Below are 14,498 nucleotides of genomic sequence, written 5' to 3'. Positions count from 1 at the left end.
GGGATGTTCATAGTGGTATACCAGGGTTTAAAGTGAAGGTCAATTTTCATCAATGAGTGCCCGGTTTTTAAAAATATTTTTAAAAACAGGGGCACTTTCATTGATGAAAATTTACATTGCACTGGATTTGAAGAAATACTTACCTTTTACTTCTGCAAAACCGGATCGCCGATCTCAGCCTCAGTTCCTTTGTACTGACGTCAGAAATTACAAAACCGGCTTCCTCCAATCATGGCTTGCACCCCAGATCGTCCAGCTTGTGATGCCCGGTTGTGATTGGAGGAAGCCAGTTTCGTCCTTGCTGTGGTCTACAGCAGGAAGAAGGAGGGGGATCGTCAATCCGGCTTTGCAGGAGTAAAATTTAAGTATTTCTTCAAATCCAGTGCAATGTTAATTTTCATCAATGAAAGTGCCCTTGGTTTTAAAAGTATTTTTAAAACCCGGTACTCATTGATGAAAATTGACCTTCACTTTAAATAGTCACTAGCCTTCTGATTACTTTTTCTCTCAATATATAATCGGATAACGGTTACAACATGGTGACACCCATTACTATATAGAAACTAAAACTTGTTTTCAATATTTTAAACAATTTGCCTGCATTTTATTTTCAGGATGGTGTTTGCTTTGAATACTAAATATCTATCATGTTTTTAGTGTTTAGTGCAAGGCGGATAACAATCAATGATTACAAAAAAAAAAAAATTGTTTCATTTAAATCAGATTTGTTTTTAGATTTAAATAGGATTCTTTTTTAAAAATTAAAAAAATTTTGAGGAAAAATCTATCTAAAATAGTTTTTTATTTAAGACACTTTTTAATCCAAAGGTTATTCATCATGAAATAAGGAATGCTTTTTAATTGTGTAACATGAAACTATATATTCATAGCTGTAAGGTTTATTTTTTTGCTAAATAATTCTATTACTCCATTCACAATGTCCTGCTCTTCCAGAAGTTTCTGTAACGTTATTTTGGGCATTTTTTTCTAGCTAGAAGATATCATATATTCTTGGTTCTGTAGTTCTCAAAACTGTGAATTTGTGTCTACAGAAATAACACATCTCTTCTTCACAGCAAAGATGTAATAAAATAGAGTTGAGACATGCACCCCAACAATGTATTTTATGATTTAGAGAGAGCATAACATTTTAAGCAACTTTGATATACTTCTGTTATCAAATGTGCTTCATTCTCTTAAGATCCTTTATTGAAGTAGCAGCAATTAACTGAGCTAATGACAAGATGGTTATATGTGTAGCTAGCTCCCATTAGCACATTGTTGCTCCTTAGACTGCCTAGGTATGCTTTTCATTAAAGGACAACAAGGATAACAAAGCAAATTAGAAAACAGAAGTTCATTGAAAAGTTGTTTAAAATGGCACTTAATTGTGAAAGTTTAATTTTGACTTTACTGTCCCTTTAGTCCCATGTTTCTACTGCAAATCTATGTACAGAGGATCAACTCCTTACTAAGTTTCATAGTTTCATAATCTGCACAAGGAGCTAAGTGCGAGGAGGGAGGGGCAAGCAGTAAAAATGAAAGTGAAAACTATAATGTTATTGTTTTAGTTAAATCAACCTATTTAAATTGTTGTTATTAAGGAAATTGTCATTTTTCTTTAATTAAATAAAATGATTTAAATTGTTAGTGTAATTTTGTTTTTCACCTTCCAATAAAGTACTTCTTAAAAGCTGATATAATATATGAATGATTAACCTATTAAACTGGAGATTGTTCTCCTCCCAATAATTTCATAATGATCTATATATTTCTAATGGTATTTAACTAAACCAGTCATTTTCTAATATAATGAAAAATAATCTGTAAAGCTATTTTCCATCTAAAGGGGAGGAGAGTCCACGGCTTCATTCATTACTTCTGGGAAATAAGAACCTGGCCACCAGGAGGAGGCAAAGACACCCCAGCCAAAGGCTTAAATACCTCCCCCACTCCCCTCATCATTCTTTGCCTTTCGTCACAGGAGGATGGCAGAAAAGTGTTGAAGAATCGGAGTAGTCTCTTATGGAGGATGGTACTCTACGAAATGGGACTGGAATTTTAAGTAGTCCTGTCAGCCTCTCAGTGAGAGCCTGGATGAAAGTTAGAGTCTGGAGATGCAGGGAGAGTCTTTCTGCAAAACCATCCCGACTCATATTAACAGCTCCACAAGCAATTGGTGTTGACGAGTTTCGCTGCCTGCTTTCTGCACTCAAGTCCATGTCAGGAGCGATGCTTCCACCTGTCACCTGACCGGGTGTGAGTTTCACTTCCTCTGTTGATCAGCGGCATAGGAGACAAAGCGGTTTGTGTAGTCCAGGTCATAGGAGGTATAAAGGTGCCTGCTTTTAAGCTAGTCTAGTCCATAATAATGGCGCAAGCTATGGAGAACTCTGACACGTTAGAGGGTACTCCCTCTTCAACAAAGTCTCATTCCTGTGTTTATTGTGCGGAGGTTCTTGTAGATCAGCCTGCTCAACTATGTTCCACATGCCTTGATAAAGTTGCGACATCTAAAACGAAAGGGATGTCTAGTACTATTGAGCCGTCCTCTTCTGAGGGCTCCCCGTCCCGTGAGGTGCGTTCCCTGCACATCCAGGGTCCAACCATTACTCCTATGGGAGAGATTCGTTGGCCGTCAGATTTTGTGGATCAACTGCACACGGTGGTATCAAAAGTGGTCTGTGCCTTATCACGTTCTGCTAAGTGCAAGTGTAGGGCATATCATAGGGCATATCATGGCGGTTTTCCCAGGAGTTGTCTATGGAAATATCAGAGGTGTTATACGATGACAAGGCCCACTCCGACTCTTCGGAGGAGGCTCCATCTGGGTCGGAGTCCGTGTAATCTCATCCTCCGGCTGGGGAGGAGCCTGACTTTAGGTTTAGGGTTGAGAATTTGCGCAAGTGCTTGCTACTCTGGAGGTCCCGGAACCAAAGCTTCCTGAGCAACCTTCGATTCCTAAGCTTGATAAGTATACGAGGACAGGGTGGTGCCTCAGACCTTCCCGGTTCCTGTTAAGATGGCTAATATTATTATTAAAAATGATTGGGAGCGATTAGGTTCTTCCTTTTCCCCTTCTTCTTCCTTTAATAAACTGCTTCCTAAGGTGGATGGTGCCATCTCTATGCTCGTGAAGCAGACGACTATTCCTCTCGAGGATAGTTCGTATTTTAAAGAGCCCATGGATAAAAAGTTGGAAAACACGTTAAGGAAAATGTTTCAACACATGGGGTTTGTTTTTCTACCGGCAGCGGCTGTAGCCGCGGTTGCCGGAGCTGTGACATATTGGTGTGAATCCCTGTGTGATATGGTCGAGAGGGAAACTTCCATCAACAAAATACAGTATAAGATTAAGGCGTTGAGGGTCGCCAATTCTTTTATTGGTGACGCCAATATGCAAATTATTCGCCTGAACGCAAAGGTTTCAGGTTTCTCTGTTTTTATCTCGCAGGGCTCTGTGGCTAAAGTGTTGGCCTGCGGACATGACCTGTAAGTCGAGGCTGTTGTCCCTGCGTTTTCAAGGAAAAATTCTGTTCAAGGATTGGATTCGATAATATCCACGGTTACGGGAGGCAAGGGAGCTTTCCTACCACAGGATAAGAAGGCTAAGCCTAAAGGATCTATTTTTCGTCCCTTTCATGCGGACAAAGCCCAGCGCCAGCAGCCCTCCGCCAAAGTGGATCAGTCCAAGGGAATTTGGAAGCCTGCTCAGTCTTGGAACAAGTCCAAGCAGAACAAGAAGCCGCTGAGACAAAATGGGCATGAAGGGGCGGCCGTTCCCCGGACCAGGTAGGGGGCAGATTGTTTCTCTTCTCTGAAGCTTTGTTGCAGGACGTTCAGGACCCTTGGGTTCTGGAGATTGTTGCCCAGGGTTACAGGATAGGATTCAGGTCTCATCCGCCCAGGGGCAGAATCCTCGGTCAAACCTCTACAAGACCGGAAAAGAGAGCGGCCTTTCTAGAATGTGTGAGGGATCTCTCCTCTCTAGGTGTTATCGTACCAGTAAGCCAAGCAGTAAGAGGTCTAGGGTACTATTCAAATCTTTTTGGGGTTCCAAAGAAGGAGGGCACGTTCCGCCCGATTCTGGACCTAAAGTGTTTAAACAAGTTTCTGGCTGTTCCATCGTTCAAAATGGAAACAATCAGATCTATTCTGCCCCTAGTTCAAGAGGGGCAGTTCATGACAACAATAGACTTGAAGGATGCTTACCTTCATGTTCCAATTCACAGGGACCACTTCAAGTTCCTAAGATTTACGTTTCTGGGCCAACACTTCCAGTTTGTGGCCCTTCCCTTCGGCCTAGCGACGGCCCAGAGAGTCTTCACAAAGGTTCTGGGGGTGCTTCTTGCAGTGGCCAGATCCAGGGGCATTGCTGTGGCGCCCTATTTGGACGACATCCCAGTCCAGACGCCATCGTTCAATCTCGTAGAGGATCATTCGAGGGCTCTTCTTTTATTGTTCCAATCTCACGGTTGGATGATCAACTCGGGAAAGAGTTCCCTGGTTCCCAGCAACAAGGTTTAGTTCCTGGGCATGATAATAGACTCTGTCCATGAAAATATTTCTCACAGATCGTCGCAGGAAGATTGCATCCACCTGTCTTGCCCTTCGGTCTTACTCAAGCCCTTCAGTCGCTCAGTGTATAAAGATGATCGGGCTCAAGGTTTCCAGCATAGACGTCATCCCTTTCACCAGGTTCCATCTCAGACCTCTTCCATTCTGAATGTTGAGTCAGTGGAACGGCGATCATTCAGATCTATTACAGCGTATATTCATGGTTAGTCGGAACATGGACTCCCTATCTTGGTGGATCCATCCGGAGCATTTGTCCCTGGGAACATCCTTCCAGAGACCGTCCTGGGAGATTGTGACCACGGTTGCGAGTCTGGTAGGATGGGGCGCTGTTTGGGGTGCCAGATTTTCACAAGGAAAATGGACCCGGGAGGACTCCTTCCGATAAATATTGTGGAACTTCGAGCAATCTACAATGCTCTGAGGGCATGGCCTCTTCTGGGGTCATTCAGCTTCATCAGATTCCAGACCGACAACATTACCTTGTGGCTTACATCAACCATCAACCCTGGCAATGAGGGAGGTGTCTTGGATTTTTACAGTGGGCGGAGTCCCACAGCTGCTCGCTCTAAACGATCCACATTCCAGGTGTGGACAACTGGGAAGCGTACTTTCTCAGCAGGCAATCCTTCCATCCGGGGGAATGGTCTCTTCACCCCGAATAGTTTGCGGAGATAGATCTCATGGAGTCCAGACTCAATTGCAAACTACCCCGATACGGTTTGAGGTCGAGGGATCCCCAGGCAGAGCTGATAGATGCCTTAGTGGTGCCTTGGGGATTCAGCCTAGCTTACATTTTTCCACCGTTACCACTTCTACCTCGTGTAGTGGCACGCATATCAAGCAGGAGCGAGCTTCGGCCATCCTGATTGCTCCTTCGTGGCCGCGGAGGACGGGGGTTTGCGGATCTGGTGGGGATGTCATCCTCTCCACCATGGAGGTTACCCTGTCACAGAGTCCCTTTCAACATCAAAATCTTGTTTCTCTGAGGCTGACTGCGTGGAGATTGAACGCTTAGTCTTAGCCAAGAGAGGTTTTTCTGAAAGTGTTATTGACACTCTAGTTCAGGCAAGAAAGCCAGTCACTCATCGCATCTACCATAAGGTGTGGAGGACTTGCTTGTCCTGGTGTGAGAAACACGGATATCCTTGGCAGAAGGTGAAGGTATCCAGGATAAGGATTCTGTCTTTTCTTCAAGAAGGTTTAGAGAAGGGTCTTGCCACCAATTCCTTAAAGGGACAGGTTTCAGCTTTATCAGTCTTGTTGCACAGGAAACTCGTTGAGCTTCCTGACATTTAATCTTTTGTTCAGGCTCTGTCTAGAATCAGACCTGCCTTTAGGCAGTCTGCTCCCCCATGGAGCTTAAACTTGGTCCTTAAGGTATTGCAGAGGGTTCCGTTCAAGCCTATGCATTCTATTGACATTAAGATTCTGTCCTGGAAGGTTTTCTTTCTGTTGGCCATTGCATCGGCATGCAGAGTATCTGAGCTAGCTGCCTTGCAATTCGAGCCTCCTTATCTGGTATTTTATGTGGATAAGGCTGTTCTTCGCACCGGTTTGGGGTTTGTTTCCAAGGTGGTGTCTAACGGTAACATCAATCAGGAAATATTTTTTCCTTCTTTGTGTCCTAACTCTTCTTCTAAGGAGAGGTTACTTCATAATCTGGATGTGGTTCAGGCCTTAAAGTTCTATCTACAGGCTACAAAGGATTTCAGACAGTCTACATCTCTTTTTGTGGTGTATCCAGGAAGTGCAAGGGGCAGAGGGCCTCTTCTACTTTGTCCTTTTGGTTGACGAGCTTGATTCACTTGGCCTATGAGACAGCAGGACATAAGCCTCCTCAGAGGATCATGACTCATTCAACTAGAGCTGTGGCTTCGTCTTGGGACTTCAAGAATGAGGCCTCTATGGAGCAGATTTGTAAGGCGGCTACCTGGTCCTCCTTACACACTTTTACAAAGCTTTACAAATTTGACGTTTTTGCTTCTGCGGAAGCTGTTTTTGGGAGAAAGCCTTTACAGGCTGTGGTGCCCTCAGATTAGGGTCCGCCTTTTTACCCTCCCGGTTTCATTCAGTTTCCTCTAAAGCTTGGGTATATGTTTCCCAAAAGTAATGAATGAAGCCGTGGACTCTCCTCCCCTTTAGATGGAAAACCTAAATTATGCTTACCTGATAATTTTATTTCCATTGTGGGGAGGAGAGTCCACGGCTCCCACCCGAAACTCCGGTGGGCGTACTTAAATTTAATTATCTTCTGGCACCATTTATACCCTGATATTTCTCCTACTGTTCCTTGTTCCCTCGGCAGAATGACTGGGGGATGAGGGAAGTGGGGGAGGTATTTAAGCCTTTGGCTGTGGTTTCTCCTCCTGGTAGCCAGGTTCTTATTTCCCAAAAGTAATGAATTAAGCCGTGGACTCTCCTCCACACAATGGAAATAAAATTATCAGGTAAGCATAATATATGTTATTCTAAAAATGAAACCTTTATGTAAAAAAAACTTGATTTAAATCAAATCCACCACTGGTACTAGGAGATTGCCATATAGAGCAGTGGTCTCACATGTAGATTAAAAGTATTGATCATGGTCTGCCTCTGTAAAACTAAAAATTACCTTAGAAATTGCTATTCAGATGGTGCTCCCGTCTGTCCCTTGCTTTGATTTATAAAAAAAATGTATTTAATTTTTCGGCAAGAGGTTATGCCAAGCAGAAGGCGACCCCAAAATCTTTTTTAGTCTTCTACCGGTCCTGTAACAGTGTGAGTGAATTTACCACCTGTGCGTAGCAGCTCTGTCTCCCTCTCTGAGTTTGCTGCAGGGGAAAGGTTGGGTCAAGCAGTTGGCTTCTAATTGGCAGAAACCTTCACTGCTAATTTTAATTTAAAAAAGCAAAGGCCAGGGGAGCACCACGTGAGGAGGTAATTTTTCTTACATGGACGCCGAATTTCTCAGTTTCTACCGGCTTTATGTAGATAACTGCCACTGATGACTGCTTTAGTGGAAAGTTTTATATAAGGTTGACTGCCCTTTTTATAGTTTCTATAGAATGACTAGTTATAAAAAATGCAAACGGTATTTACTTGTATATAACATTATAAAAACAATTAAAATTAGTTAAGCCGTGGAATTTGCCACTTTGTATAACATTTGTAGAAAAATGACTGCATTTAGCATGTTTTTTTTTTTTTTACTTTTCAGAAAAATTCTTTGAAATGAAGAAGGGGCAATGCAAGGATGCGCTAGAAATCTATAAGCGGTTTCTTACTAGGATGACAAGAGTGTCTGAATTTATGAAGGTTGCAGAGGTAAGATGGATTCCATAGCTTTAATGACCAACTTATGCAGTATTAAGGCTGTGACACACTGCAAGCAGAGCGGCGCAGCGTGTACATGCGGCTATGCATGCTCAGTGTGTTCTGCCTTTTCATCTCTGAGCATTCCGTCAGGTCGCATAGCTGAGCACCCAGAGATGAAATATTTGAACTTCAGAAGCGATGCGACGCGGTGCGAAGCAGCTGCCTCGCGCCACATCGCTTGCAGTGTGTCACAGCCTTTATACTAGGACACAATGATTTATATGCCCTCTAAAAGGCTAATACCCTCTCCTAAGTCTGGAATAGTATGTGTATAATCTATATCCCTCCCTCTATGACTCTCTATCACTCTCTCTCTCTCTCTCTCTCTCTCTCTCTCTCTCTCTGGGCCCGATTATCTAATGTTCCCTGGGCTTGGGAGATTTTCTGAAAAATCTCTCCAGTACTATGAAGCCCTTGTCTTAATTCTCTAAAGCAGGGGTGTCAAACTCAAATTCATCGGGGGCCGCATCAGCAGTTTGGTCACCCTCAAAGGGCCTGCTGCCCCCCCAACCCCCCACCCCCTTTGTTTTTAGGCTGTTTTTCAGCCACAATAATTTTTGGTCATGGTATAATGTGACTTTTTTAAGATTAGGACACAAGGAAGGAACAATTATTTCTAATGTTGTTAAAGTTCACAACTTTTTCACATTCACACACATATGTACGCACACACACAGAAACATACATTCACACATTTACACACACACAAAAAACATACATTCACACTGTCACATTAACACACACACACACATTTACACACACATACACATATTTTCACACACAAACATACCTTTACACACAAACACACATATTTACACACACAGACATATAAATTCAGATACACACACAAACATACATTCACACATTTACTTACACACACAAACATACATTCACACATTTACACACAAACATACATTCACACATTTACACACAAACATACATTCACACATTTACTTACACACACAAACATACATTCACACATTTACACACAAACATACATTCACACATTTACACACAAAGACACATGTACACACAAACACACATACACATTTACACACACAAACATACATTCACACATTTACACACACACAAAAACTTTATTACTGCTCTGATTTAGGTGGGCAATAAACTAATGATAATGCAGTGTGAATATGTTTTCCCATGCATGCAAGCATAACAAGCAGGGATAAGGTTAATAAAATCTGTGCAGACTACAAATCAGTTACAGACAGTACAAGTGTAGGAGCAGACTCCCGAGATAAAGATTTGATTTATTACCTGGGGAAGGCTGAGAGCAAAATAAGACAATCTGCAGAGACAGAGCCTCAGAACGGCTGTTTACTTAGAATTGTCCTGCTGACATATTATTTAAAAAAAACATGTTTTTCTTACCAGCCTCGCTGTGTGCCTGCTGCCTCTCTGGTCTCTGCTGCTAGCCCTTTTCCCGCGCGTGCAGATACATAGGGAAGCTGGGAGGAAGTGATGAGGGAGTAGGAGGTCAGTGTCTTGTTCTCACTCAGTCACTTCCTACCAGCCCGAACTTTTCCATAACTTAAATATGTATGTGAAGGCCGGCGGCTACACGGGCCACATGACGAGGTCTGGTGGGCCGGATTCGGCCCGCGGGCCTTGTGTTTGACACCCGTGCTCTAAAGGAACTTTTTACCTTGAGAATGTGAAGGCGATGCATACATTACAATAACACACAAAAAAATGTAATTTAGAAATCATGTAACAAAAAAATTAAATGAAAATACGTAGTAAATGTATATTGTTTTGCGTATTGTTAAATCCATTTACCCGTCACTGCTAGCGGGCTGAACAGGGACATTCCATGGATGTACGAAAAAGTGAAATGTAAGATACTATATGCTGCAAGCATAGTAATCTGATTTGTAATGACTGCAGTATTTCATTCTTAAAGTGTGCCCCTTGCAAGCTTAGCGCTCCACAACAAAATTTCCCTTTCTTGCAAGCTCCATTAATTTCTATGGGAGAGAACTTGCAGGGACAGCTCACTTTATTTAATGTAATTCCCCGAGTGCAGCCTCTGCGAGTTTGAGGGTGGTATTTCACATCTGGCCTGGCTAAGTTTTTATCATCTACCCTATATCTTACTATATATGTAGTGATATCTAATGGTGTAGCCCTCTGCTGGTCAGATGAGTAAACTGCAGATGCTGGTACAATGGCAATTTAATTTTACCTGCAGTTACAAGGTAGAGGAGTAAGATACGGAGAGGAAGATGGGTGCGTAGCAAGCAAAGGCAGTAAAGGGAATGTGTGTGTGTATCTATGTGTGTATGTATATATGTATAATTATTTACTGACCCTCCAGCCTTCATTTAACCATATACTATCCATGTCATCATTTAAGAATATACTTTGCAAATTAATGAATAAACATAGTATTGTACAGATGTATCTATACATATTTCTCTTTGGTTTGCAGCAAGTTGGAATTGATAAAGGGGATATTCCTGATCTTACACAGGTGAGTGATGTTCTTTTGTATATTCTGTATTTTTTGCATTGTAATGAATGTTAATTGAACACTTTTTTTTATTTTTATTAGTGCAACAACTTAAATTAACAGTCAACATAGAAAGTACAATCTAATAAGAATGTGTCCTATATGAATATTTAATATAAATAAGTCAATGCAGTGCTCTTGTACTTTTAGATGCTCAAAATTGGTGAGGGAAGGTACAAGGATACTCAGCATCACAATTGTTTTATTAATATATTAAATTCCTGCAATAGAAACATTTTTGTTAAGAGTGTTATACAAGATTAAGCTGTTTGCATTCAGCTTATCTGGTGAGGGGTAAGATTTATTTTTGTGTAATGGAAATACTTCTAAATATGTTTAATCGTTTACTTTTAATGCTTTGAAGGAAAAACTTTACATCTTTAAGATGATTTAGTGAATATAATTCTACTAAGTCTTTCACACAGCGTTTTCCATTTTGGAGCCATAGTAATGGTTATACAAATGTCAAGTATTGTCCTGTACACAGTCCAATTTGCCCTTTTAAAATCTTCCCCTTTTCTACTAATTTCCATGTTTGTTTGTATTTAAATGCCAAATGTACAAAAGGTAGCAGCACCGCATTAAATAATGTTCAATTCTCGTTTATTGGGACATCACATCAATAGAAAGCACAACATTTTGGTCTAACTGACCTTAATCATTTTGCAACATGATTAAGGTCAGTTAGACCGAAATGTTGTGCTTTCATTTGATGTGATGTCCCAATAAACGAGAATTAAACATTATTTAATGCGGCGCTGCTACCTTTTGTACATTTGGCATTTGATTATAGGGGTAGGAACAGGACCCCTGGAGCGTGCACCAATTTTCAGCAAGCGCTGGGCATATATTTCACTTTTCTGGTTGTATTTAAAGGCCGTGCTCTACTTGGCATTGTTTTAAATTTGTGTCATCTTTTTTTTTTTTTAATGCCATTATTTGGGTTTTCTAAAGGTTATGTACCAAGCTGTACATGATACACTAATTTAGATGGTCCTGCACCACTTTTTCTGCTGCCTATAAACCTCTGGAGGAATTTTCGAGCACATTGCATGTTTGCGATTGAAGCTTCGGTGATAAATATAAACACAATGCTAGTCTGCATTTAACCCCACTAGCATTCTAGATAGGTTTCTTAAAGAGCAAATATTGTGGATTTATTTGTGTCGGATATTGACCTGATCATTCTTGTATTAAAGGATGCTTAAGTAGAAGATACGATTATCATTAAATTGAATATTATTTCTGTCATGAAGCAGGAGGTGACTCATTATAGTTGGGTGGATAATAAGCCACTGTTCGTAGAATACCATTAAAACAGTTTTTTTTTATCTTGTATACACAGCTGTGACCCATTTTTGTTCCATACATGTTAACTGCAAGAGTTTTTTTGTGCCTCTTCAGCTTTATGTCACTACCCTTCTCTGTCATATTCAGGTGAACTTCAAAGGTATTTAATGTTTTTCCTACATGCCATTCAAATGCAAGTATATTTGACAGTAGACACACATTGTAGAAACCAGTCTCTTACTTTACAATGTGTACCTCACCCTGAATCCTATAAATGTTTTGTTTGCAGTTACCTTCACCTATATCTTTTATGTACATAGTTTTCTTCTTAAATGGAAAGAGTTCACAGCTGCATTCATTACTTTTGGGAATTAAGAACCTGGCCACCAGGAGGAAGCAAAGACACCCCAGCCAAAGGCTTAAATACTCCTCCCACTTCCCTCATCCCTTAGTCATTCTTTGCCTTTTGTCCCAGGAGCTTGGTAGAGAAGGGTCAGAAGTTTGTTGTTTGTCTCTTATGGAGGGTAGTACTCTTCGACATGGGACAGGAGTTTTAAGTAATACTGTCAGGGAGGGCCTGGATGAAAGTTAGAGTCCGGAGATGCAGGAAGAGTCTTTCTGCGAAACCATCCCGACTCATTTTAACAGCTCTACAAGCAATCTGCGTTGTCGAACTTCGCTTCGCTGCCTGCTTTCTTCTCTCAAGTCCATGGCGGAGGCGATGCTTCTATTTGTCACACTTGAAGGGCCGTGTTCCTGTTTCCACAGCATAGATTCCGGTAAGATCGTTTAATTTTACTTCTTAATGAATGTACTGTCAAACAAATGTTTCCGGTGAGGTGCCTGCCTTGCGGGATTTTCTAGACTATAGGGTCTCAGTGGGACTCCTTTTGTATCTTGGAATCAAGGGTTAATATCTCCTGAGGGGGATTATTGCACAGGGTTTTTTTTTAATCATGTTTGTTATGTGATTCAATCTGCTTATGTGTAGTGTTAACTGGGCTCATGGCTTGGAACATAAAGGCCTTTGTAAGTGACGCAACCTTATGGTTGGGTGCACTTTTTTTGGACTGTAAGGTTCACCTTGTGACTGGGTGTGGCATTCCTGATCGTGTGGCGACGGAGAAATTCTGGTCCACAGGGTTCTGGTTCATAGGAGGTGGTGAGTTCTCCAGCCATTGTGGGTGTCGCATGCCGTTTAGTTTTTGTTTTTCTTATAGTCCATATTTGCATATTCTCTATCCAGTTATGGAGGATTCTGATGCTGAGACTGTTCAAATTTCAGAATCTTTGTCCTGTGAAGAATCCGGGTTATGCCTCGTTGACACATGTCAATCAGTTAAGTTTGGTATGCCGTATTAGAGCGCCTTGTTCCCCGGGCTCGGGAAATCAAAGGTCCGCTGAGCCATCCGCCTCTGGGGGCCCTGTCCTCAGAGAGGCGAGTTCCCTACCGCTCCCTCCAACTACACATGCGGATAACGCAGATTATGTTTATCCCTCCTTGCAGGGCAGCTTGTTCCCCCTCGGAGGTTGCAGCACATTTTCGCTTCAACATATTTTTGGCGATTATTCGTCTGCAGAGTCCAGACGTTTATTTGCGATTGTGCTCGAGCCTGTACATTTCCCTGCTAGTGTAGCTGTCCCTGAGTGTTGTGCCTTTCATTACAGAATAGCGCGCCTTCGCGTATTACTCAGACATGTTTTTCAGTTATTAGACGACCCTATCCTTAACGGATACGGGAATCCACAGTCTTCTGCTTTGAATGGCTCACCTCATTAGAAATGAGGGAATGAAGTAATCTCCTGATTGTCTGTTATTGAGATCCTTCCCAGTTTTGTTGTAAGATCAGAGTTCCGATTGGCTGGTCCTGCGGGTAGGCCTGTTTCTTCTTGGGCGTTAACCTACGAGTTACCTTATATTTCTTTTTTTCTTCATAAATGGAAAGAGTCCACAGCTGCATTCATTCAAGCACCTGGCCACCAGGAGGAGGTAAAGACACCCCAGCCAAAGGCTTAAATACTCTTCCCACTTCCCTCATCCCCCAGTCATTCTTTGTCTTTAATCCCAGGAGGTTGGCAGAGAAGTGTCAAAAGTTTGTTTTCGTCTCTTATGGAGAGCAGTACTCTTAGACATGGGCCCGGGAGTTTTAAGTAATCCTAGCAGTCTTTCAGTGAGGGCTTGGATGTAAGTTAGAGTCCTGAGATGCAGGAAGAGTCTTTCTGCGAAACCATCCCGATTCATTTGAACAACTCCACAAGCAGTCAGCGTTGTCGAACTTCGCTTCTCTGCTTGCTTTCTTCTCTCAAGTCCATGGCGGAGGCGATGCTACTATCCGCCACACTTGAAGGGCCGTGTTCCTATTCCACGGCGTAGATTCCGGAAAGATTGTTTCATTTTACTTTTTCATGAATGTACTGTAACTCTTTTGTTCCTGCGAACTTACATCAAAAATACAGGGTCTCAGTGGGACTCCTTATAGTATCTTAGAATCAACGGTTAATATCTCCTGAGGGGGATTATTGAACAGGGTTTTTTTTAATAATGTTTATGTGATTCAATCTGCTTATGTGTAGTGTTAACTGGGGTCGTGTCTTTTTGGAACATAACAGCCTTTCAAAGTGACGCGACTTTACGGTTGGGCGTGCTTTTTTTGGACTGTACGGTTCACCTTGTAACCGGGAGTGTTTACGTTCTGGTATCCCATTTCCGCATTCCTGACTGTGTGGCGACGGAGAATTCTGG

The 14,498-nt window shown here is 41.9% G+C and overlaps 1 protein-coding gene across 1 annotated transcript in view; it reads left to right on the top strand.

Moving 5' to 3' along the window:
• The window catches only part of SNAP91 (synaptosome associated protein 91), a 466,999-nt gene that overhangs the window by 276,044 nt on the left and 176,457 nt on the right, over positions 1 to 14,498 (top strand). Inside the window, exons 8-9 of the mRNA XM_053710488.1 lie at positions 7,775 to 7,881; positions 10,385 to 10,426. Of these exons, the coding sequence (XP_053566463.1) occupies positions 7,775 to 7,881; positions 10,385 to 10,426 (149 nt within the window). The remainder of the gene's footprint in view (positions 1 to 7,774; positions 7,882 to 10,384; positions 10,427 to 14,498) is intronic.

The sequence above is a fragment of the Bombina bombina genome, chromosome 4 (assembly GCF_027579735.1).
Source record: "Bombina bombina isolate aBomBom1 chromosome 4, aBomBom1.pri, whole genome shotgun sequence".
In the NCBI taxonomy this organism is placed as follows: Eukaryota; Metazoa; Chordata; class Amphibia; order Anura; family Bombinatoridae; genus Bombina; species Bombina bombina.
Note: the sequence above shows the minus strand (reverse complement) of the source record. Positions and strands in the feature narration are given on the sequence as shown.